At 39.2% G+C, this 24,624-nt stretch overlaps 1 protein-coding gene across 9 annotated transcripts in view; it reads right to left on the bottom strand.

The window, feature by feature from the left end:
* CSRNP3 (cysteine and serine rich nuclear protein 3) overlaps positions 1 to 24,624 on the bottom strand; it is a 91,215-nt gene that overhangs the window by 8,431 nt on the left and 58,160 nt on the right. For all 9 annotated transcript variants that reach the window (XM_048952769.1, XM_048952768.1, XM_048952773.1 and 6 more), the window contains 3 exons: positions 16,941 to 17,111; positions 5,695 to 5,954; positions 971 to 1,267 (listed from right to left, as the gene is read on the bottom strand). In XM_048952769.1, coding sequence (XP_048808726.1) covers positions 971 to 1,267; positions 5,695 to 5,954; positions 16,941 to 17,111 — 728 coding nt within the window. The remainder of the gene's footprint in view (positions 1 to 970; positions 1,268 to 5,694; positions 5,955 to 16,940; positions 17,112 to 24,624) is intronic.

The raw sequence follows: 24,624 nt of genomic DNA, 5'->3' as shown, positions 1-24,624 counted from the left end.
TAAGAATAAGCCATGTCAAATATCCATATGTCTCATAGTGTCCATTTTAAGTATATAAAAGTGTGACTGAATCCACAAATCAAATAGTTCTATTAGACAGCTTAAGGTCTATAATTTTTATCTACTCTATACCTAAACATCAAATGTGATGCAGAAGAGAGCCATCTGAAACAATCAATTAGTACATCTTCCCAAAACGTGAAGATGATGAAAACAGGAGCAGCAAAGGGAATGTATTATTTAGAATAGCAGAGAAAATTTAGCAGGGATTTTTTAGCAGGGATTTAAGAAATGATGCAAAAAATGCGTTTAGAAAGAAACCAACTCAGCTGCGTAACAGCTACTTGTGGTAATTAGCAGAAACCATCTTTTGGGAGTTCCTATTTTGGGACATTTACAGCTATATGTACAATATGCGATACCATTAAATCTGCAGAGAGAAAAACTACCTGCTATATTTTGTTGCCTGCATGCAGTTTTTCATGCTTGCATGTTAAGTATCATGCATGTTAAAGAAGGGACAGTACCGCAGTTTGACTTACTACTTCTCACTGAGTTTGGACTATAATTCACATTTGGACAGTATGTGAATTGTCTCTAAAACAAAAGCTACATACCCTTGTGAAATCTGCAGGCTACTGATTCTTCTGTTTCCATTTGCATGTTTAGATAAAGGCCAAAGGGGAACACGAGGAGGAAAATATGTATGAACAAAACCAAAAATACTGAACAGTGTATATGCCTAAACTGATCATAAAATAAAGATGTTTAAGGAGAAAAATTGTATTGCACATTACATGCTCTTAAATCCGAGCCTTAAACTAGTTTAAGATCCACAAGTTACTGTTTAATAATTCACTCACTTAATAATCTTTCAGTACTTACCACCTTAACAAAAAAGTGCATGCACACACACCCCTACAGCCCCTTCCCTTGCTAGTTAAATAATGACAATAATGTAGACATTTACCTGACATTTTATGCCTGCAAGACTGCAAGTGCAAGTTTCTGGATCACAAAACACACGGCAGTCACAGCCACAATCCTCTCTGGACAGCCGGATGGCCCGCAGCTCATGTTTTTCTTCCACATCAATCTTCTTCACTCCAGAGGCTCGCAGCAGTGCCCTTCGCTTTTTTGTTGGCAGGGGTTGTAGAAAGAAATACTCATCCACTTCAGTGTTGTCCAGATCAATATCATCATCAGAAATGTCATCCAGTGTCAGCGTATTAGCCTCTTCAGATTCCACTGTACCGTTCTTTGTCATCTGTTATACAGAACAATTAACAAAGTGCTGTACGTAAGGAAACAAATCAATTACATCTTCTAGCTATATATGCATCTTCTATCTAACAATGCAGTACTGAATCTCACCTTTACCACTCTTGCTGCTTTTATTAGGTTCTCAACTGTGTTAGCATTTTTCATTTCCCATTTATATTACAAAATCTTTTCGATTCTGTCATTTTATAGCATAATTGAATTAATCCATGGTGAACTCCTACAGATGGCCTATTTCTTTTGTAATTGCAGTTTTGTGTTTATATTAACTGTATAAGACAATCATAGAAGAAAATGCTAATTATTTCCAACCTGTACTGTCAGGTGATACTCATCCCCGTCAGATGGGAGGAGCCTCAGTATTCAGACTGCAATGCTTATACAGTGTACTAACACGTACATGTTACACAAGGAGAATCTTCCCAGATCAGTAATCATCCCTTCTTAGCAATCCAGCGCCATATTTGTTTAACACAGGAGTGTTCTACCTTTACAGGCATTATTGTTTCTTTGCAGTATATTCTTACTCTTTTTCTGTCAGTGCAGCCTTCAGAGCTTAGTGCTTTCATTTCAATTCATCTTTAATGTTACTTACCGTGTCTGTTATCCCTAGTTTTACATGCATATATATTCATCTCTTACTTTATCTGAAATGTCCTCTCAAACTACCTTTATGTTGTTTGCTCACTCTATTTCCTATTAATCACTTTGTTTTACAGTGACCAGGTACCCTACATGAAGCACTTCAACATATTAGTTCAGCAAGGTAGAATAAACAACATTAAAAGTCTTTTTCTGTATTCTTTACAGTGAGAGACAAGTAAATGCATAGAAAAGTTCAGAGCATCTTCAGTCAGCTATCTGATGGCAGTGGGGGGCAATTTCCCTCAGTACATGCAACTCAGGCTGAACATCCAGATGGTAGCCTTAATCATTTTTATTCTTCATTTTCTGTTACCTCGATACTACTAAATAGCTTCTGTTATGTTGCTTTGGTCTTCTTTTTGCATTTAATAGAAAAATGACTTCTAATTTCTCCATTTTCAGATATACACAGTTCAAACAAGTCCTTAAGCAGATCACTGTTATTTAATAGTTTGTCATGATTTACATTTGAAACTATGGAAGACTTCCTGCTTTGGTAATTATTTTTGACATGATCATCAGCTCTTACTGATGAGGTAAGTACTTTAACCGCTCAGCTTACAAAAGGCACCTACACAATCATGCCCAGCCTGTCGCATATTTCTCCCCTTCCTGCAAAGCTTAATAGCTTATAGCTTTGCTAAGTAGTGATCGAGCATTAAGGAGTGAATTCTAGTCAGGTGCTGTAGGCATCCTGCGGACTGCAAAGTCACAGGCATCAAGTGAGATTAGACAGCAAACTGTAATTTCAAAGAACCTCAGCTCCTTTTCACTCCCTTGCTGGATGACTCCCTTGTATTCTCTGATTTTTTTTTCTCCATTTTGTGACGCAAAGAACAAATGAATTAATGAAACTGAAAGCTTTGAACATTTCTCAAACAATTAACTGGTTAAGATGGAAGATTAGTAAGAACCATCAAATATATTTTTCTATTCAAAACCTCAGGACAGCATTGTGTTTTCTTGTTGTTGTAACACATCCGAATATATGCAGATGGGTAACATTTTCCTCATAAAGCTAAAGGTTAATTCATAACAACAGGCTATAGCTGATGAACACATGAAGAGTTTGCATGAAAATCCCTTCAACTTCGCAAAAGGTGACAAATTTGGGTTGGATACCTTTGCCTGTCCGAGCTGGAAGTTCTCTTTTACATTTCACACAAAAGAAACCAACACGCATAATAGATTTTTAGTTTCTCCTACAGTTCACTGTAGAAAAATTGAACTGTTATAATTTCATATCATACCACTACTGGCCTCCATTTGTACTGTCCAGCTACATGAATCGAGTAAGCTAAAGATTTCTGCAAGCTCCTAGACAGAACTGGAAAACTGAAAACTGAATATTCTGCCTTAATACCAAAACAAATTTACCAATTATTGATAATTTCATGACCAGCTTGCATGAATTCAGTTAAGTCACATATTTATCTAATGCAGTTAATGTACTGCGAGTTTCCTTTCTTTGAAATTGTTAAGCATATATGCATGTGAAAACATGCACCATCATCACATTTAGGTTTCATAAGATTACCTAGCTTACAGAAAATTGCAAAATAGCAGATTTCTCATAGCAACTACCTAACATTTTACCATTCCTCAGTGATACTTCTCAGGCACATTCCCTAACACCCGACAGATGGAAATAGGGCTAGAACATTATTTACAAAAGACAAACCCACATCCTTTTCCATTTGCATTTGTCTTGTTTTCAAAATAAGTACAATCTGTGCTGATTTATCCATTGGTCTGCAGACTCGGGGGCTTTAACATCACTCGGGGTCGTGCAAACAATTTTAAAATACCTGAATCTGAAGAGACTTTATAAATAAGCAATAAAGAGTACTGTTGCTAACCTGTTGTGTTAACTCATACCGTTTCTCAAATGACAGTGCATTTAAAGTAAAGCCTACCTTGTACCTTTCATCTCAACAAGATGGCTTTTATGCTCAGATTGCCATTAAAACTTTCACACTCGGCTGCTAACAGTGTTTATGCCACTGTCAGCAGTGCTTACATCAAAGAGCTGCTTTACATGACTATAGTGATTTCAAGATGACTGTAGTCTTTATCATCTGCTTTTAATCAACTGAAATTTCTTATTTGGCTCCTCACTTTTAGCAAGTAAAAATAATGAACAGTACCTAACATTACAAACACACAATTCCAAAATATTCATATTTCTTTTTTCTTTCTTTAAACAAGTTGTACAAAAGACAGTGTGTTCTACCTTGCATATTTTAATCCAATGGGAAAAATTAATCAGGGAAGCTGAAATTTAAGAACAGAACCACAGAAAATACTACTTTCTGTTTGCACAATCATTCTAATCAGTCCATCAATCAATCTAATCAATCAGAACAACTTTGCCTTCCTTCAGTTTCTTATTTTCTTCATTTTTCTGTGCAGATATGCAGTACTTTATACCCAAGCACTGATTGATCACCTTAGAAAAATCTACAGCCTTTCCTTTCTGCATTTATTTAGAAACCAAGTGAACAGCAAAACAGTTCTTCCTGGAAGTCAGCCAAGGGATCTACTCAGAGACACAGCTCACTTCCCACCTGATGCTCTGAAGATCCTGTGACGTCTAGAGCTATAATCTCTAAATACCAATAAATCATTAACTCCAGCCTTTTTTTTTTTCCAGCCTGTCAAAATGTCCGTCTTTTATTTGCCTCTGTCATGCGCGGTTTTATGTTTGTGAGGCTTTTTTCATAAAAACATTCAATTATTATCAATTATATAAGAATCTGTTTTTCTATTCAAATTAAAACAATAGGAGACTGAATAAAAAATAATTGTAGCAGTAAGGGTCATATGCACTGCTTCAGGTATTCAGACAGACAGTTATAAACACCATTCATTCTAGTGGAAAAAGGCAGAGATTTGCGGGTGTTATTTTGCTTTGCACCTACATAGTCGTATCTGTCAAAGCACAAGAAATAGGAGCTGTGGAGCCCAGCAGTTCAGCCACAGTTCAACTTTGTTCACCTTTAATTACAGAATTCACCTGAAAACACCTGATGTAACATATGCCATCATACCGGAAGTTTTTCATTCACTAAACAAAATAACAAAACCTGAGATTTTGCGAGCAAATTGAAAGACACAGAAGGGACGCTTCAAAAAAATGGAATTCCCGTCTCTTCTCAAATACAGTTTCCTTCCTCTACTAAATTAAAAGGACAGCTTCAAAACTACCATCAAGCTGAATTGATAAAGCAAGTTAATTTGTCTGATTTTTATTCCTTACCAGACAACTTTTGGTGAAATACTAAAGACGAATGATTGCATAAATTGGTACACTAAAAACATTTTCTGATTGCTGTTCCCTATTTTCTGCCAAATATAGTCAAACTGGCAAAGAAAATAAGGTGTTTTGCTTTCTGTACTTAAGATGTTATCACTCCTTTGTCTAAATAGGGCACACTGCCAGGGCTCAGAGGCAGTTCCAGAGTCTAACTTCAGACTAAGTTCCAGTGTTCTCTCCACCTTTATCACCTTCTCTGTAAGAAAAGAAGTAAGCAACCACATCCCTGTAAAGCACTTTAAAGCACACATTAGCAAGAGCTACATCAGTGCTTCATAATATCAAAAAAATATGTATCTTCAGCAAAAATAAAATAAAATAAAGAATGTAATTTCTCTCACTGAAATTAGAGCTGAAAGCAGTTTTGTTTAAAAGATGCACACTGGGCCCATACAACTCTGACTCTGCTCATGAGAATACATAAGGCAAAGCACAAAGTTAATGAGTTTTACCTTTAATTTTAGAGAATTGAGTTTTTCTTCCCTCAGGTGCTCTCGCAGCATCTCCCGGTGAAGCCTCTCCTGCTCCATCGCAAACTCTCCAAGCGTGTACTGGCGCACACTGTTGTGGCGTGTGGACATTCCCAGCGTGCTTCCCCCTTGGCTGGGAACGCTGGTGAAGCCTTGCCTTCTTGTGAAGTAATACACAGTGACACAGTTAAAATGGACATTTTTTGTTCTCTTCCGCTTCTCTCTCTTCAGGATGGAAGAAGCTGGAACAGATACAGTTTACATTAATGATTACATTAATGATAACTTGCAATCACAGCGAATTTGTCACTTGAGTACTTCTATTTTCCTTAATATGTACACGCTACCATTCAGAGAAGTGCAGTCTAAATGAGGTGCTAAGAGTTGAGAAAATTACCAAACCCTGAAGTCATTACAAACTGCTACAATCATGAACACTATTCTCTACTTTAGAACAGAAATTCTTGTCCAGAATGGCTGTTTTCTAATAGCATTTTTAAAGTTTTACTCTTTCTACTAAGGAAGCAAAGCAAACACATCCCAGAAAAGTAAATTTCTTTTTACACTGCTGCCTCAAAGAGACTGATCTATCAACTGGCACTTCCTTAAACCCCAGCACACAAAACAGACACTGCATATGACAGCAGTCAGGATAGAAGCAGGCCAACAGCTCTCACAGAGCTGTATGCACCACTGGAATGCAAAGCTCCAGCAGAGATTTGCTAGCCCATCTTTAAAGCACTGGATCACATCTGCAGAAAAGATTTCTATCTTTTATACTTTAACACGTGTGAAATTCGTGTTAGATAAACTACAAAGGCGGTATTGTTTGTGTTTCAGACTCTCAGAAATTTCTATTATCATAAAATCAGGTCCTTTCTAGAATCATAGAAGCACAGAATGGAACTGGGTGATCTTTATGGTCCCTGCCAGTCCCCTTCCACGGGCAGGGTTGTCACCCACAGTCAGGCTGCCCAGGGCCCCACCCAGGCCAGGCAAGCAGTCCCAGTGCTCATCACCCTCTGAATAAAGAATTTTCCCCAAGCATCTAACTTGTATCTCCCTTCTTCAAGGTTAAAACTATTTCCCTTTGGTCCTATCACTATCTATCCATGTAAAATTTTCTGATTCCCCTCACGCTCCTGCCGAGTTTTTCTTATACAAACATGCAGTTTCATGTGAAAAGGATTTATTTAAAAATACATGCCCAATTTTAACAGCACTTTTATCTCCTTTCAGTGATATCAATCTATCATTTCTTACTGGTAGCAGTGGTGAGTCTATATTGCAAAGTAAGAGATACAAACAAAGTAGGAGACCCTCCTTGATTTTTAAGACTAACCAGCAGTCTGATTCATTTGATTTATTGCAAAATGACAACAGGTTGTCAAGAAAGTAGATAATAAGTTATTGCTTTGAAGTTCAGAGGCAACAACTGGGTAAGCACAAATGAGCGACTGAGTTGCTGGAACTCAAGCAGTATTTAAAAGGTGCCCGATCATTCCTGAAACACTTGGAACCATTCCATTAATGCTGTAAGAACAACACAGTGTATGTTGTTCATCTAAGACTGCACTGTCTCTGGAGGCTGGGAGCACTTGGTTTTCAGCCTTGGTTTTGTAATAGGTTCGGTTTATTGTCACAGTTAAAACACAGTTCATTCATTCTTCAATTATTAAGTACCAAAATGTTAATCATCAGAAGTGTGAAAACCTCAAACTTCTATATTAAAAAATAAAATGGGATAGGCTAGCTATGTGAGAAAAAAAGGTACATAGGAAAATATTTTCTTGTAACTAAATCACAGATGATATGCCCTACTAACACAGTCATAAAAAACATTTTGGGTTCTGTAAAACACTGAAATAAAATTATTTTTATAAATACTGACAAGCAGCTAAAGGCATGGTAAATACCACACACTTCAGGCGTGCTGCAGGTTTGCTAAATTGCAAGTGTAAAACAGATAAATAACCACATTCACTTACAGGTCCTCGGCAAAGGATACTGCAGAAAGATGTAGGATGTATACAGAAGAATTAGAAGAAATTCTGCTACATTAGACATGTTTAAATTTACATGTTTAAGGACATTCTTTATCAACAGAGCCTGTCAAAAATATATACAGGAGGTTTTACTAGGGACAGAAGACTATTAAAATAGAATGGAATATTTGACAGGGTTATTCCAATTTTGCATAATATGAAGACATGCTGTAATGTACTGATTTTTTATATACGTCACAATTTCAAAACAAAATTTTTGCTATTAATAAGACCAAAATTTTAATAGAGCTTGGAAGATATTTTGGTATCATGACATTCACTTTCCATTTAGAGTGAAAGAAAATATTCCATGAATCAGAAAGTTCTTTGCCTATTGCTTTTACACACAGGAAAGAGCACACTAAAATATCCTGCTCCTAGCAAAGGAGGTGTCTTAATCGTCCTGGATGTGTCCAGTTTCTGATGGAGTACTATTGATCCTATCTGAATTTCAACCTCCCCCAAAGGGGTAGAAGCACTGACAGCTACTGAAGGACAAGCAGCACTTATACTACATAAAACAGCCAGCCACAAATGAGATGAGACATAAAACTATGGAAAATATCAGAGGAAAGAAAATACAGAAGGTTAACTGTATATATGTAGGTGTGTGTGTGTGTGTGTGCTTCATGAAGAACTACAAGGTAATTGTGTCCACGTCCCACAAGCTTTGAATCTCTACAAACTTCAGCATCTACTACATAACACTCAAATGTATAGCAATTTTTTTAGACTCACCTATGGAATTCTTGACATGGTTGCTTACTGGCAGAAGTACCAAATGCTGGAATAAAAGTGCTTCCATTCTTCTGTCAGTTTCTATGGAAGAGCTGAATTACACTACTTTAAAAATAATGAAATCAATCTGAATTTTTATTTGCCATCTACACACTAATCAATGGAGCTCAGCAGAAAGCTGTGCAATTTAACAAATTCCATCTGGAAAAGAAAAGAATATCATCTATGGTAACAGCTAGACTACATGAACAAGCTATCCCACCATGTAGATTTCTGGGGAGGGGCAGGGACACCCACGTGAGCACGTGTGTGTTGTCAACATTTACAAGAATTTCATACATCACCATATGTTTATGCCTAAATGTTTGGTCAGCTGTCTCAGTAAGACTGCTGTTGCCATGAGCTGTTGTAAAGAACCCATTAATGCATTTCCTCAACTTTTTATATAGTTTTTCTCGCTTCCAGCAATTAAATTATCAGTGCTACACCATCAAAAGTTTTGTTTTGTCACTGACAAAAATGGTGTTAAAGTGGAGATAAGCTGAACTCTAAGAAAATGCTAGAGTACTCTCACTGCCACAAAAATGAGCACTGTAAGCCCAGCACTATACAGCTGTGCTGAAGACAGTGGATCTGTGAAATGCATTTGTTGTAAATGCCAGCAAAATTCATGCTGTCATTTACTAACATTGTAGTTCCTAGTCAGACAAATTATACGCTAATCTTTGTAAGCAAGCATGTAAACACGGAGGGGTCTCAGATTACAAGCAATTATTTATTTCTGAAACTCATCTTATCTTTTGGGTTTGCTTCTGTCTTGTCTCATCCCAGAGCTTATTAAAGAGAGGGCTGAGGCACTACAGATAACTCCACTGCCGTCTATTCTATCCTACTGTTAGAAAGAAATCAGAACATATTCATATTTATGACAATGTTGTTTGAAAGAACAGAGCAGGCAGGACCTGCAAAAGAACACAGGATTGCTCTTAGTTACCCAGAAACAGAAATCAGAGATATTCTCGTGTCCCAGATTGTTGAGGATACAATCAGCCTGCCATCAGTGCGCCCGGGGAGCTGCAACCACCTCAACAAACAGAAGCTGAGGAAACGGCCACAAGTTGTACCAGAGGAGATTTAGGTTACACATAAGGAAAAGCTTTTTCTCTCAGACAGTGGTCAGACACTGGAATGGCTGCCCAGGGAGGTGGTGGAGTCACTGTCCCCGGCAGTGTTCAAGAGGTGTCTGGATGAGGAGCTGTGAGACATGGTTTAGTGCTTGTGATAGCGACAGTAATGGGAGAATGGTTGCACTAGATGATCTTGTAGGTTCTTTTCCCACCTTGCAATTCTATGATTCTCAGTACCAAAGGGCATGCCACAGTCAGCCCTGCAAAGGCACCATGCATGTGTTCTGCTGTATTTCTCCAAGTCTGTCTCTTACTGCCTTCATGCGATTTTTCAAAGGCAATTAGTATTAGAATTTGAATGGAAATCATAGAATCACAAGGTTGGAAACGACCTGTAAGATCATCTAGTCCAATCGTCTCCTCATCACCATTGCCACCACAAGCACTAAACCATATCACGCAGCACGTCATCCAGACACCTCTTGAACACTGCCAGGGATGGTGACTCCACCACTTCCCTGGGCAGCCATTCCAGTGCCCAATCACTCTGTAATAGTTCTTCTTTATGTCTAATCTAAACCTCCTCTGATACAACTTGTGGCCATTTCCCCGTGTCCTGCTCGTTGCCTGGAAGAAGAGGCCAAATCCCTCTTCACCACAACCTCCCTTCAGGAGGTTGCAGAATGTTGAACTCCATACTCCAGCACAAGCTCATTCAGTTCTTTTTGCTTCAAGTCAACAAAAACTCACATTCTTCAATCATCTTAGCAGGATTCAGAGCCATATGCTATTTTGCATGCACTGCACCTTAAGCAGTAGGTTTGAATCAGTTGTAATTACTGCTAAGGACACTGCTTAACTCAAGACACAACAGAAGGATGTACAGAATATGGATTGTAAAGCATAAAATCTATTACTAGAAGGAAGAATGGTGCTGTTAACATAATTGCTGCTACAGAACTGTCCCTTAGAAAATATCACTATATCTGAACAAGGTCTTCAGAAAGAGACATCTTCAAAAAGCCCTGCCAGAGTTCAACCTCTGAAAGGAAGCAACAGCTCAAATGTTGATTTTTGGCATTTGAGTGGCTTAGTTTCTGGGTTTAGCAGAACAGAGCCTGAGTTAATAACCTGCCTGCAGCTCGCTGCCTCCCGTGGCATCATGCCCAGTCCCACAGGGCTTCCCAGCTCCACACGTGCCACGCCAGAGCAGCTGCTGTGCTTTCCAGGCTGGCTCCAGGCAGTGCTGAGCCCCAGTCATACAGCACTCACTCAGCCTGCACTAGCAGCCACTGCTCAGGTCATCTGCAACATCCTGGAAACTGGGAACCTGTGGTAAACAGGCTTCCTAAAGGTCAGGCCAAAAACTTAAGGGAAAACTTTCAAAGAAAAACACGGATTGTTATCCCATCCTAGAAACACCATCTGCTCTTTGTTCATGCCCTTTTGTTATCCTTGTTTGTGATGTGCGTGGACACACTGTAGGATGCAACAATTCATATTTTCTTCCATTATTACCCTCTCTTCCTTATAGTAGTTCTCTTTATCCATACCAGTTACCATTACTTAATGACTACACATGGCATTTCCACCAGTTCTCTTCATGCACCATTCCAGGCTTACACACGTCTCTGGTGACTGAATGTTCAAAGGAAGTTCAAGAATTGCAAAACTGAGGAACAACTGTACTACAAGCGAGAATGCCTATTACCAGACATCAAGTTTTTTCATTATAGCCCTTTGCTTTCTATTAGAAGAAAGACTATAGATAGTTCAGCACTAATTCAAGAAATCGAGATTTTTTCAGTGATTTGTTCAAAGCTGCAAAGCAACATGAAACAAGAGTTATGTGCTGCAGGACAGTCTTTTCCTACACAACAAGCATACACATACCCCTACTTCTTCTAGTTACTACAGTAATGCTCCTCCAAAATGGAGTGTACTCTTGCGAGAAACATCCAAGTCTCATTTACGTGTGACTAAATTATAACTGATTAAATAGGTAAGCAGTGGCAATGATGCACTGACAGATGACTCTCATATACAAGTAATGCGCTATACACCCACGCTTTTCATCTGCTTTATTTTGTTCTTTGGGCAGTAGGCCTACAGCAGCGTAAAACCTGTGAAAGACAGAGCACTTAATTCCATATATCTGACTGAAATAGAAGCCAGAACCCCCACAACTGGGAACAAATCCTGATACAGCTGTATTTGGCTGTGAAATGCAAAACATACTTCCTAATTTTACAAAATCCTGATGTGAGTGACATTTTAAACCCATAAAGATTTTCAAACATTCTCTACTGAGCAAACTGGTAGTTCTTTGATTACTAAACATGAATAATCTGAGTTCTGGCTGAACTCCAAAACATAAGCAATTTCTTCTGCTGTCTCAGCTATTCTCCTGATGTCAAAGACACATTAAAATAAATGTAAACCATATGGCTACTCGGCAGATTACTAGCACTCTTGCATCAATGAGGGCAAAGCAATTCATTGTCACCATCACAGAAATCTCTTAGGCATGTGAACATTCCTAAGGGCTGGGAAAAAACTGCAGCCTTTTGAATTAAAACTGTCTTAGACAGGAGGAAACACTGCTTTACTTATACTCTACAATCCCATTTGTCTATTTTTTACATACTTTTAGCACCACATAAAATGTTGTGGCAAGAAGAATTAACACCGATCTCCACCTGCTCATTGACTGCCATGCAGTGTTCCACCACGTTTAGTGATGCAGAAGGCAGAGCCTCACACCCCCTGGAAACCCAGGTCAAACATCACTGACAAAAGCCAGCTTTGCTCCACAATCTTCTTTGAAAACAAACAAACAACAACAAAAAAAACCCTGGGGAATTAGCATATTCCAGAAATTGCTTCTATGCTCCTTCACCACTTCTGAAGATATATTTTCAACAGACTCCATATATTAAAAATTTAAAGCCCTTAACAATTAAATGCCTTTCCGACAAAACCAGAAATCCTCCTTAGGAGGAAATGCTGTGACATACCATATCTTGAGGGCAAGCATGGCATATTCAGAAAGGAGCAACATGAGGGCTGGAAATTGGGCAGGACAGGCACAATATTGCACAACAGTAATGCACAACAGTAATGCTGACCCTAACAGAGCTTCACTGCTCCATCCTTCTGGTACCTCCCTCTGCGGTAAATCCAAAGCTAAATTCATCCCACAGCAGTGGCTGGATGGGGATGCTCACATAATGCCAGATTTGCACTGCACTTCAGAAATGGTTTCTGAAAAGGACTAGTTCACAGGCAGCTCTGACTTTTGACAATTTTCACCTGAGCTTCAGTTAAGATTTGACCCCATTGTCAGAGTTTTGTTTAAAATTTTACAGAAATGTTACAATTCTTTGCATGCCGAAAGCTGGAAATGCACCGCGGAAATCTCAAAGAAAGCTGCATGTTTCCTTCCTCACCGCCCTCTATCTGCAGCAGTCTTTCCTTTGACACTCGCTACAACGGCACAGACTGTGCTCTGCAATATAATCAGCCTGCAGAGAGAACTGGAGACAGTTAACCGCTCTCTGCCTCCCCAGTTGCTCTAAATGCCAGCTGCCGTTTCCTGGATGATTATTTCTGACCTCGGCCCCAGCTCTGAGCACTGTGAGGATGCCATCCTTGCAGGAACGCCTATGCATAACAATTGCATTTGCCGAACTCTCCTAAGACTACAGTCAGTCCTTTGTCCAACCTTATGGAGACTTGTGTGATCAGCCATTGGATACAAATACAGCTCCAGTCAACTCTCCATTAATTTGCATTTTCAGGCATTCTGCATATGTGATGAATGTCTTTAACGAATGCATTGTTTAAAGGAAAAACAGCCCTGTGTATATTGCATGACATGTACTAATTTATATGAGAGAAATTTTCAAAAATACAAAATAGAATTAAAAACACAAATCCTTCTAAAAATCAGTCGGCCTCCTAATGCCTCTCCTGCATTCCTTCTCTTGCAGTCATTACTCCAGGTGAAAGACAGCAGATGGGATCTCTTGCATACCTTGCCCTTTCATTCTGTATGAGCATTTGACCTCTGAGAAATTTACTCCACTGAATTTCTTTGCATTTCTTGGTATTTCTCGCCCAGATGCATTCACTTCTTTGAAATCAAAATCGAGACTCTCTAAGCCTGGTTGTACTTCCTAATGCAAGTTAACAAATGATGAGGAGAATGTATTCCTGATTAGCAAGGAAATTCCAAGCTTTGTGGCAGCAACATGAGTATTTGCAAAATGCCATGAAAAAAAAAAAAACTGCATTTAGCTGTACTTCCTAAGTGTTCCCCTATAACAAGCTAGCATTTCCATGTCCAACTCCTTGAGATTTCTATCATTAACCACAAATTAAACAACAGCTTTAAGCTCAAGGCTTGGGTAATGTCTTCTGCTATGGACCCCACATCAAATTAAACTTCAGCCTTCGCATAAAGGTAATTTAAGAGAATCCAAACCTTCCTAGTGAATGTCCAAAGATTTGATACCTTCTTCCAAACTCTTACATGGCCACACAAATGAAGCAATCTTAATTTTCCAGAGGCCCTACAATACTCCAAACTGTACTCCTAAGGAAAGAAGAACAGTGAGGATGTACCTGTATTTCAGAATCCTTCCAGTTGTCTTTAATAGTAAAATCAATACTGGTCAGCCTAATACCTTACATAAGATGGACATTCTTCTCCTCTCTGATATGGAGAGGGGCTGTGAAATGGGACACATAAGCAGACTGGTGATTGGTAACAGGGTTTGGCATTCATTAAGGTAAACCTATGGTGTGAGTAATTGCCTGCTGGGTGAAACTGAAATGACCTCAGTAGACTGAGAACAATAAATAAAAGAAGGTAAGGTGTGTGTCTGTCACTGTGAATGCAGGTGTTTGATCACCATTTGATATGAGAATTGAAAAAGTGAACATGTATATACATCTATATATACACACCTGACCGAGAAAAAGCAAAATTTACTGATTTTATGGTTATGGACGCAGTAACAGTTGTCTGCACTTTACGGAGCACTCTGTATTTTGTACAAATATATATACTAGACTCACCCTAAACCCACCTGGCAATGAAAACTCCGAAGCAGAAAGCAGCAACTACTTTATTTAGCAGAAGCAGACTGCAATTTCATTTCATGACTCAGAAGATGCCTGCAACATGCACTGTTGCTGCCTTGATCTGTTTGAATGGATATCTTGTTAAAGAAACTCTGTACCTACCTCTTTGTAGAAGCTCCAACAAACATCACTCATAGACATCTCAGTTATGTGCTTTCTGCAATCACACTACAGGTACAGTTATTTGCATCAAAGCTATATTCTGGTGTGTTTCTGCCACATCTGAATGATCCACAGCAGCTATATTCCTTGTATAGCTGAGAGGCTGAACTGAACTTAAGGCTAATGGAGCACAATAGCTGAAACATTCTTGTTTATCTGTGCTAACAGGTAATGTTTAAGGATCTTATAAATACTGAGATGCATCGGTGATTGTAGACAGCTTTATAAACCAGCTGCCTGCTCACTCATGCATCAACAAAGCTATAGCTACAAGTGATATAAAAATTATCTTTTTTTAGGCCAATTAGAAAGGAAAAATAAGATTTAGAGGGCCACATGAAGGCTTTTAAAAGCAAGTTGCAGAGGTAACATGTAGATTTTGATGTTGACTACAGGTCACTGTGATACTCACAAAAACCACACTGCCAGTCACTAAAGGATGGTACTTCAGATTTGCTTATATGAAGGAAGACACTGCCAGCTGATACATACATATGGACCTCTACTCGTAACACTCAGAAACGTTATATTTTCCCCCATTTTTATTCAGAAATCAAGCCATTTATTGTGTCAATTATAAACAAAGCTCACTGTTATATGCATATATTACAACGTCTCTCAACTTTCTCCTCTGAATTGCAAGCTTTCTTTGCGTATTCACAATAGAATTGCTGTCTTCTATGTGGGTGGCAATGACTGATGTACAAGGGCTGCTTTCAGTCTGCAATGAATAATCATTTAAGTCTTTTAATAGATGCAAAAGTTAAAAGATCAGCATGTAAAGAATATTACCATCAAACTGTTTCCTGTTACTACTAACAAGATTTACTGGGTCACTTACTCCTTTATAGCATTTCCACAATATAAAGTCTCCTACTAAAACCGAGTATTAAATATAATACACTTCATCAAGAGTTTTACAAGTAAACACTAGAAAAGTTGCACCTGCATAACCCTTTTTGGAGGAGCATTCCATAACAGAACGGAGGATTTGGACGCTCACACCCAACTCCTAGCTCAAACTGCACTGCAGCATTAGGCAGACAAACCAACAGTAAGAGCCTTCCACAAGGCTCCACATGGTACAAACATGACTCCTGGACACAAGCTAAACCACAAGTTGGAAGCATCACACAGTACATGGATGGTGACAAGGGCGCCTCATCTATTCCTTAGTACACAGTTCTAAGAAACAGCTTTATGGCCACTATCTCCAGTACACACATTTATATATAGCAGAGTCGAAGCACAAAAAACCCAGCTTTTTAAAACATACAGTTCACCATCAAAACAGGAAAGCCAACTGCAACATGCATTATAAACTACAAAACGTAAATTAATTTGTCATACATGTATAATATGTATATATATGCATATACCTGTTGCCCACATAGCCTACATAGCTTTGCTAACTTAAGAACAAATGTTTATCTGAGCACAAAAGAATTGCTGAGTACAGATGTTCTCCTCTTCATGAAGAACAGAAACTACTGCAATAACAGATGTCTCTGTGACTAATACACAAAGTTGCTCCATTCAAAACAAACAAACAAAAAAGAAAACCTAAACCCAACCAACCAAAGAAAAAAAAAATAGCGTTATCTACCTTGGAGGAGATCTCTTGCTAATACAATACTTTGCAGATAGCTGACAATTGCCCAAGGAAAATAACTAAACTTACCTACAGTATCTTCTGTACAGCACACGCTTGAAATACCGTAAGCACAATTCCCAGTGTTTGCTATGAGCATACATGTAATTCAAACAGCAAACAGTTAGGGCCTTCCAAGTGACTTCACATTTTTACAACTACAGATAGCTGTACACAGGTAACGTGAAGGCAAAAGGGTACAAGTCTGCTAAGTCATTCTGAGCAAGTCACAAGCTCTCTGAAAGTGAATTTTGTCATCTCTTCAATTCTAAATCATCATCTCTATCAAACTAAAATGGCAAATTTTATTTTGAGGAACAGAAAGAATTTTGTTTGATACAGAATATTGGTACTTACGGGTAAAATGGTTAGAAGTGGATGGATTGACACTATCACCACTGTCAGCGCTTTCACTGCTAGAAATGTCATCGTCTGATTCCCGTACAGAGGAGCAAGGTGAGGAGCCATCAACTTCTTCAAACTTCCTCTTCAAAATTCCACTCATTGCTGCAATGCTGTCACATGCACCTGTAACAGGAACAGGGGTAATGAAGTATGGAAACATCCAACTGCAGAATATTCAGTCATACTCTCCTGAGTCATTTTTATTTAGAAGTACCAGTAAGTTGCCACATCTCATCTTAAATAGCCATTTAGTATGTGATTAGATATAATTAGGAGACTGTGAAGCCACATGAAAAAAACAAACGTTCATACATCATATTCTAACTTGCTACCTATGGGGATGGATTTTATTTAGATGTTTATTTAGAACAACATGCAGCAAATTGCTTTCAAGGGTTATTTCTGACATTTTCAAGTTACGTCTTTTTATGAAAAGCACAACCATTTAATTTTAAATATAGACTTTCTACAGGCCGGTGAGAATCATGACTGCAACTGTCCAATGTTGTGCATCATCTGTGGGTGCTCAGCAGCCCTGACTTCCATAGACATGAGCTCCAGCAAAGGTTACGTTGGGACACTTCAAACAAAGAAAAATTTGGAGTTGCTCTTCAAACACCCTCACTTGGAAGAAAGGAACATTCACCATGAGAAATGAAATTACATAAGAACATTACAGCTCTCACTGCCAAATATATGTAATGTAGTTAGTGCTTACATCACACCTGCAAGGAATCGTAAGTATTCTCTGACAATTTCAATAATACAGATAGACATATGGCAACGAAGTCACAAAGACGGCATATCATTTTAGAAACCCTTGGAATTCAAAAGTTCCCCACTCCAGTCAGACACAGTAATTGCTTCCCGATCTTCTCCATCCCACTTTAAGAAATGAGATACCTAATAAAGCTGCTGAGGTTGCAAAAAAAGTTTATAAGGCTAAGTATTCCAGCAAGAAATTTAGCACCAAGGGTAGAAATTTAAAATGAATCCAGATAATGAAGGAGGAAGCGTACCCCCAACCAGCCAAGAGCTGAAGAGCAGTTGAGCTCACTCAGATGCTGTGCATGGTTTCTGTAGCACTGCAGAGCTGAGCAGTGCTAACACTCAGCCAGGCAAAAAGTTTGTTAAGGACTGGTGATATCCCAGAGTCGCCGAGTGGGGCAAAAACCCAGCAGACACCACCCGCAGCTCCCTTCCAACCAATTCCTCTATGACTGTTAAAAAAACAACAACAGACAAAAAAAGCAAGCTGCAGGAAGCTAACATATGTCAGGCTAAATGACTGCTAGTGAGGCAAGGTCAAGGCACAGACTGCAGAACTGGCCACACTGCCTACCAGCGTGCTGCACAGCACTGGCCAGGCACTGAGCTCCCTCGGATGCTGCTGGCTGCAGCAGAGCCAGAGAAGCCCACAGGCACCCTGAGTGAGGCCCCCAGCTCTGGCGGAGGGCTGACAGCCTAGCCAATAACGTGCCCAAAAGCCATGCCCTGCTGCCTGCATCGGAAGCCAAAGAATGCTGTCCTCAGCCTCATACTTTTTTGTCTTTTTCATTAGCAAAGCGGCAGGGACATGGATGCAGCTGCTACATTCTGACCCTATAAGCTGCAGCACTTTGGTAGATCCCTAGGTATCTCTGCTAAATCTCAAAGTCCACTGAGTGCCACGCAGTTCAAATGTCTCCTACATACCCCACCACTCTCTCAATCCCTAATACCACAGTTTCCTGATGTAAATAAGCAAAGACAGTATGTCAGAGGTTTGCGACCAGCTTTTGGCCTGATGTGAAGCTAGAGCAGGACAAAGATGGCTGTAGGAAGCTGACAACTATGAAAGATATATTGATGGGCTCATCCAGTCACAGGAAGTCTGAAAGACTTAATCCAAAATGATAACTCAGCAAACACAGGTCTGTCTGCAGGAAATACTAGGAAGAACACTGCAAGCATAGCAAGGCTGCACCCCAGTGTAACAGAAAGTTCTAATTATTTGCTCTGCTTTGCTGACAAAGCGTTTCCCATTGTCTGCCAGCTCCTAAGCACAGCAGGATAGAGTTCTAGGGAAGTTCAAACTTGCCTTTGTAAGTCCAAATTAGAAATTACAGATGCATTATACAAAATATTCATTATGCTGTTTAATTACAAGGCCTAGAACAAAAGTTTTATTACAAAGGAGATTGTTTACCTCTTATGAAGTAAAAGCTGTGAGAAGCACATACATGATTGCAGCAGGTTTAATATCCTGTCTCCAGCAGCAGTATTTAATGCTTCAGTGGAAAGCAATGGAATGAGAAATCCAGCCACAATTCACTGCAAGATACATGGCTCTGCTTCCCCATCCTTGCAGTCAATTTCCCCTAAGCATAAGGTTGAAATGTTGCTATATTACAGTGCACAGCCTCTTATAAATTCATTTGACTTGTTCTCCTGAGGCAACAAGTTTCATATTGGTTTATTGGGAAAAAAGATCAACAAAACATCTCCCAAAACTACAGCCACAGTCCATTCAAAATCACAGCAATTTCAGCCTTTACAATATTTTGGACAGTAAAGAGCAGCAGAAATACAGCCATGTCTAGAAATATGCTGTAGAAGAGAGAGTACCACACATACAGGTACTTCCCACACTGTGAAAATAACTGAAGAGGAGTCACTAAGGTCTTTTTGCATGTTTATAGCAATATTTATGAGTACGCTCTACTCCTCAACAGCAGCTATTACAATGGAAGTGCAGTGCTTGGAGTTAGGACATATGCTTGGTGGGGGGCTGAGAGGAGGTGGAGAGTGCAATAGAGACAGAGACACGAACAGAACTGCAACATCAAGCTCCTCAGCCCAAAGTTGGGCAACCACAGTTGCCTGAAATTGTGTTATCACCTACATTTGCAACCTCATAGCTGTGTAACTGCATTCTGAACCATTCTGTGTAAGCATTAGGAATCACTTCTTTACTGTGCTGGTACAGTGGCCTATAGAGGTTGTGGAGTCCCTCGCAGGAGATCCTCACAAGCTGTCTGGTGCCCTGCTCTTGGTGTCCCACTGTGTGCAGAGCTGTAGACGTCTAGAGGTGCATGCCAACCTTAAGTATGCTTTGATTTTGCCCTTGGGAAACTCCTCAAAGCAGCACAGTCTCCTGCTGACACTATTCTACTTTCAATAGGTATCTAAAGTGCTCATCAGCCAGGCAGAGAAAGTGAGCAGAAAATTGTGCAGATCTGAAAGCAATAGTAACACACAATTACTATTCAAACAGGTTCTTTACAGTTCTGAGTTAATGATTCCCAGAACAAGGAACAGGTTCCCAACAGTAACCATCCAACTCCTGTGGTTACACACAGGGAGCCATGGGCCCTAATGCCTCCTTCTTGGTTCTGCTGTGCAAACTTGTGTCACATTCCCTAGGTCCAGCAAACAACAGCAAGAGGGGTTGTTGTGGAAGCTACATACACAGTACAGTCTCAACTAATCGCAGTTGCATGTGCTTGTTCCACTCCTTGTAATGGCACAGGGACACAGAAATAATTGATTATGGTCTGCAGTAACAGTGGCTTCCAGCTAAGAACCCATGGAGTGTTAAGCCACTCCAATGACTTCTCTACTGTGCAGTCTTTAAATAAAATTTGCTCTCCTGAAAGACTCTGCTTATATGGCACACATCCCTTCAAAGGCATCTAAGCTTTTTCAGTGTCTCAATTTTCTTCACTTCCAAGCTCCCTTAGAATAAAGGCTGCTTCTGCACACACCCAGAAGTTACAAGGGCTTGAGATGTCTGAGTAACTCACATCCAGGTCTCTCTAGGAGCTCAAATTTGGTGTTCTTTTGAGCAAGGTGTCTGAGAGCAAACAGGAAGTGGAATACGCTTTGTAACACACATCTAAAAGGAAAAAGGGATGGAAAGGTTAGGATGGGCTCAATCCCATGGGTGACTGCTTACATACCTGAAGGCTGTTTGATAGAACGTAACACTTGGCAAGCTACTTGTGCACATACTGTGGCCTATGAATCTTGGCATTATTTTCTACAGTGTGCAACAGACTCATCCAGACAGGAGTTTCACCCATGATAAACAAGAGCCTGCATGCTGTGCTTGTCAAAACCTGTGCCACTGGAGGTGACCCACTGTCATCATTGCCACTGCTGAAACAAACCACCCACCACTTCACTGTGCTCACATCCACTGATTGCTCTCCACAAACATTCAGCAAGTGCCTATGAACGTCAATAGGTACAATTTTTTCATATGGAGCGATTAAATGACACATCTTTGCTTCTCATGCACTCCCATGTCAGATTCCATTGTGTCAGACTGCTCCTCTGCTGCCATCTGTTGCATGACAACATCGTGGAATGGCATACCTTCTGCAAGGTTCAACCTCTACCATCACCATACCACCAACATTCACTTCTGGCATTGTGGGCCAACATATAAAACAGGAGGGCAATACTTTCGAAGCATCCCTTATACTTGAGAAAGCATGAACATGCTGGTTCAGAGAGCGTCAGTATATTTTGTTGTAGCCTACACACTACAAGTATTTCCAGCCATTAGGATTTCACATGGCGAGGGAGTGAAGTGGCAACAACGAGACTACCAAAGGAGGTGGTCAAAAGAAACAACTGCAACAACTTAATTGACCAAGTAAATACATGCTAAAAGTCAAGTCAAGGATAAAGATATAAATTCACACTGCCTCTGGCAGGAATCAATTAAGCTGGCTATTCTGACCTCCAGATATATTCTTCTGGAAACTAGCACAAAGGATTTTCTCTTTTTCTCTCTGTTTCTGCCTATTTTCTTTCAACTCCTTTGCAAGTTTCATACATACCTTCATACACATTTATACTTGTGAAAAATATTTTAACAGTGAAAACAGATAAAGAAAAGCATTGCACAATGATTCTCCGGCATCACAAACATGTCATGATATATATGGTCATGGCTACTGAAGCCTACTTAAAATTTTAAGACTTACTTTTGGTTATTTATTTCTTCTACGAACAAACTTTAAAAAGTAAAACAAACAAAATCTTGCAGCTACTGTGGAAGGAAGTACCCTCATGCCTAGAACTTTGAGGAAAAGAACCGAAATTGCAGAAAGAAAAAAAAAAGATGAGGAGTTGAATGCTTAAATTAAAAATAATAATCATAATAATTCCCTACAGAAACTGGAAGCTGATTCAGAAATGTGGGGTTTCAAATTTTCTCTACTTTTTAATCAAAGCAAAGCCATGTGCTGTCATGATGACTGAAGGCCAGTTACAAAGGTGATGGTAAACAAAGCAGATAAAGAAATACGAACAAGCCTTGAAGCTGGCCATTATCATGCTGCAAGTATGCATCCTGCCACGTATTTGAACATGTAGCTACAGTTAGGCACCCACTTAGCCCCCCTTTGAACAAGCCAGCATAAACAGCACTAGAGCTGTAACAGTGCACCCAGCTTCTCAGCAGAACTGATTTGCAAAGCAGAACACTGCCCTAATACAGTCACTGTAGTACAGAATGTATTCTGAGCTTCAATATATGTGTCTGAAGTGTAAATACACACTGTTTTGGATATAAAAAATACACAGCAAAGGGTCATATGAGTGCAAAAATCATGCTATTTACCAGTTATTCACTGTGAGGCTCTGCAGATTCTTTTGCTGTTCTAACATAGGTTTCCCTTTGCCACAACTTCAAAAAATGTAATTACGCATACGCATTTAATGTGGATGTTCAATATGCCTTACCAAATACTGCGTATAAGAATTCACAGCATGGGTATCATGAAGAACAGTCTTAGTTTATTATGCACCAAATCCTGAGATATTAAAGAGCTGCCTGTGCACAGCCAGCAGCCATTTGCGTTTTAGTAGCGCTGCAGTTTGTTATACAATAGGCATGCTCAGCACGTTCCCTAATGGAGACTGTATCAACTCTCCTTTTCTTAACTCAGCATTCCAATTCCAGTTTGGCAGATCATTTTGACAGACCCCATGCTTTTGCCTTGTCACAGCCACAGCAAAATCTTTCCCTGTATCCATAAAAGCCCAGGTACAGACCTGGGACTCCAGCGGCCTTAGGTTTTCTCTGAGGGAAAACAGAGCTCTAACAGTTTACATCCTTCCAACTTCATTAACAAGCCATTTAAAACCCAGAGTGTTGTTGGTTGTTTTTTGTTGTTGTTGTTGAATATATCTGATAATTTAAAAGCAACCAAATCACCCTTAACATCTTGTTTTTATTTTTATACTAAACATTGAACTCTCTAATATCCTCACAGGACTGTGTCAAAGATTTGGGACAGCTATTAGGGGTAACATGGTGGACAGATTTTTGTCTGTAGTAGCTCAAGTCACTTCTTGAAGAGATCATTCAGTCACCTATTTCTAACAATAGACTGGAAAAAAAAAAAAAAAAAAAAAAGTTGGAAACTAAACATTAGCTCAAAAATACCAGAAAAACTATTGTTTTCTCTAGCAGGAATATTTGAGGGACAATATATCAAATAGGCCCCTGTAAACAAAAATAATTTTGCTCATGGGGAGGTAATACTCAACTACTACCAAACAAACGAATATCATCTCCACAGCATGAGCACGCAACAATGACTTTATTCAAAGCTTGGCCAAAATTAGTAAAAGGATGTTTAAGTGCATCTTTTTTCTCCAGAGAGTAGAGTCAATAAAACTATTTGTACTGGAAAATATACATTATTAATATCTCCTGGAAGGTTGTGACATTTCAAAAGTATCTTTCAAAATAGCTTTATGGCTATAATAACTCAAGTTTTCATATCTAAATCAAGGCCAATGTACAACCAACGTACAATATTACTACTTGCAGGTTTAATGCACACTCGAGACGGTCATAAGGAGACATTCAGGCCTGCACAACTCACATCCAAACTAAAGGAAGTTAATATTTGCTTCTACTATTTGCCTCAATACATAGTGCATCTATGAAACCAAAATAAACAAACAAAAAAACCTGGTACATTTATTTAAAAAATCCTGCAGAATTTTAGCAATAATAGGATTTCAACAATAAACACTGAAGGTGAAAATTCACAAAAAAAAAAAAAAAAAAAAAAAAAAAGATACACAATGAATTACTGAATGTAGGCTAAATATTTATACAATTTGTACAATGCAACAGTTGCTAAGACTCCTCATGCCATTAAAACATATGTAGCAGGGACAATTCACCTTCTCTTCTGAAGGTAGCGCAAGGCAAAAATAACTTACTCAGTTATCAGCTAGAAAATACCAGTAAATTTAATTCCAGACTTACAAAATAAAAGCATTCTGTGAAACAAAAGTAGCTTGATTGTTTATGGATGTGCACACTGTGGTCAGATCACCTGAGGCACAGTAGGAGGTTTGGTTCATAGATGTTCTCCTCAGAGATGGTTTATAAATAAACAGAAGTGCACTCATTTGTGTGGTTGCTTTTGCTTCAATAATCAGAGACTTAGTCACAGATCAAATTTCTTTTAATTGCTGTAAACTAAATCTCTCTTCTGTACCCAAGACCATCTACTGCTCATTCAAAGTCAGCTGAAATGAGGTAATGAGTTAAAGAACTAATAAGGAAAATATGACAGATAAAAGGGACAATGTGACAGGCACAAAGGCAGTGTAACAGTCT

The sequence above is a fragment of the Lagopus muta genome, chromosome 8 (genome assembly GCF_023343835.1).
Source record: "Lagopus muta isolate bLagMut1 chromosome 8, bLagMut1 primary, whole genome shotgun sequence".
Classification (NCBI taxonomy): Eukaryota; Metazoa; Chordata; class Aves; order Galliformes; family Phasianidae; genus Lagopus; species Lagopus muta.
Note: the sequence above shows the minus strand (reverse complement) of the source record. Positions and strands in the feature narration are given on the sequence as shown.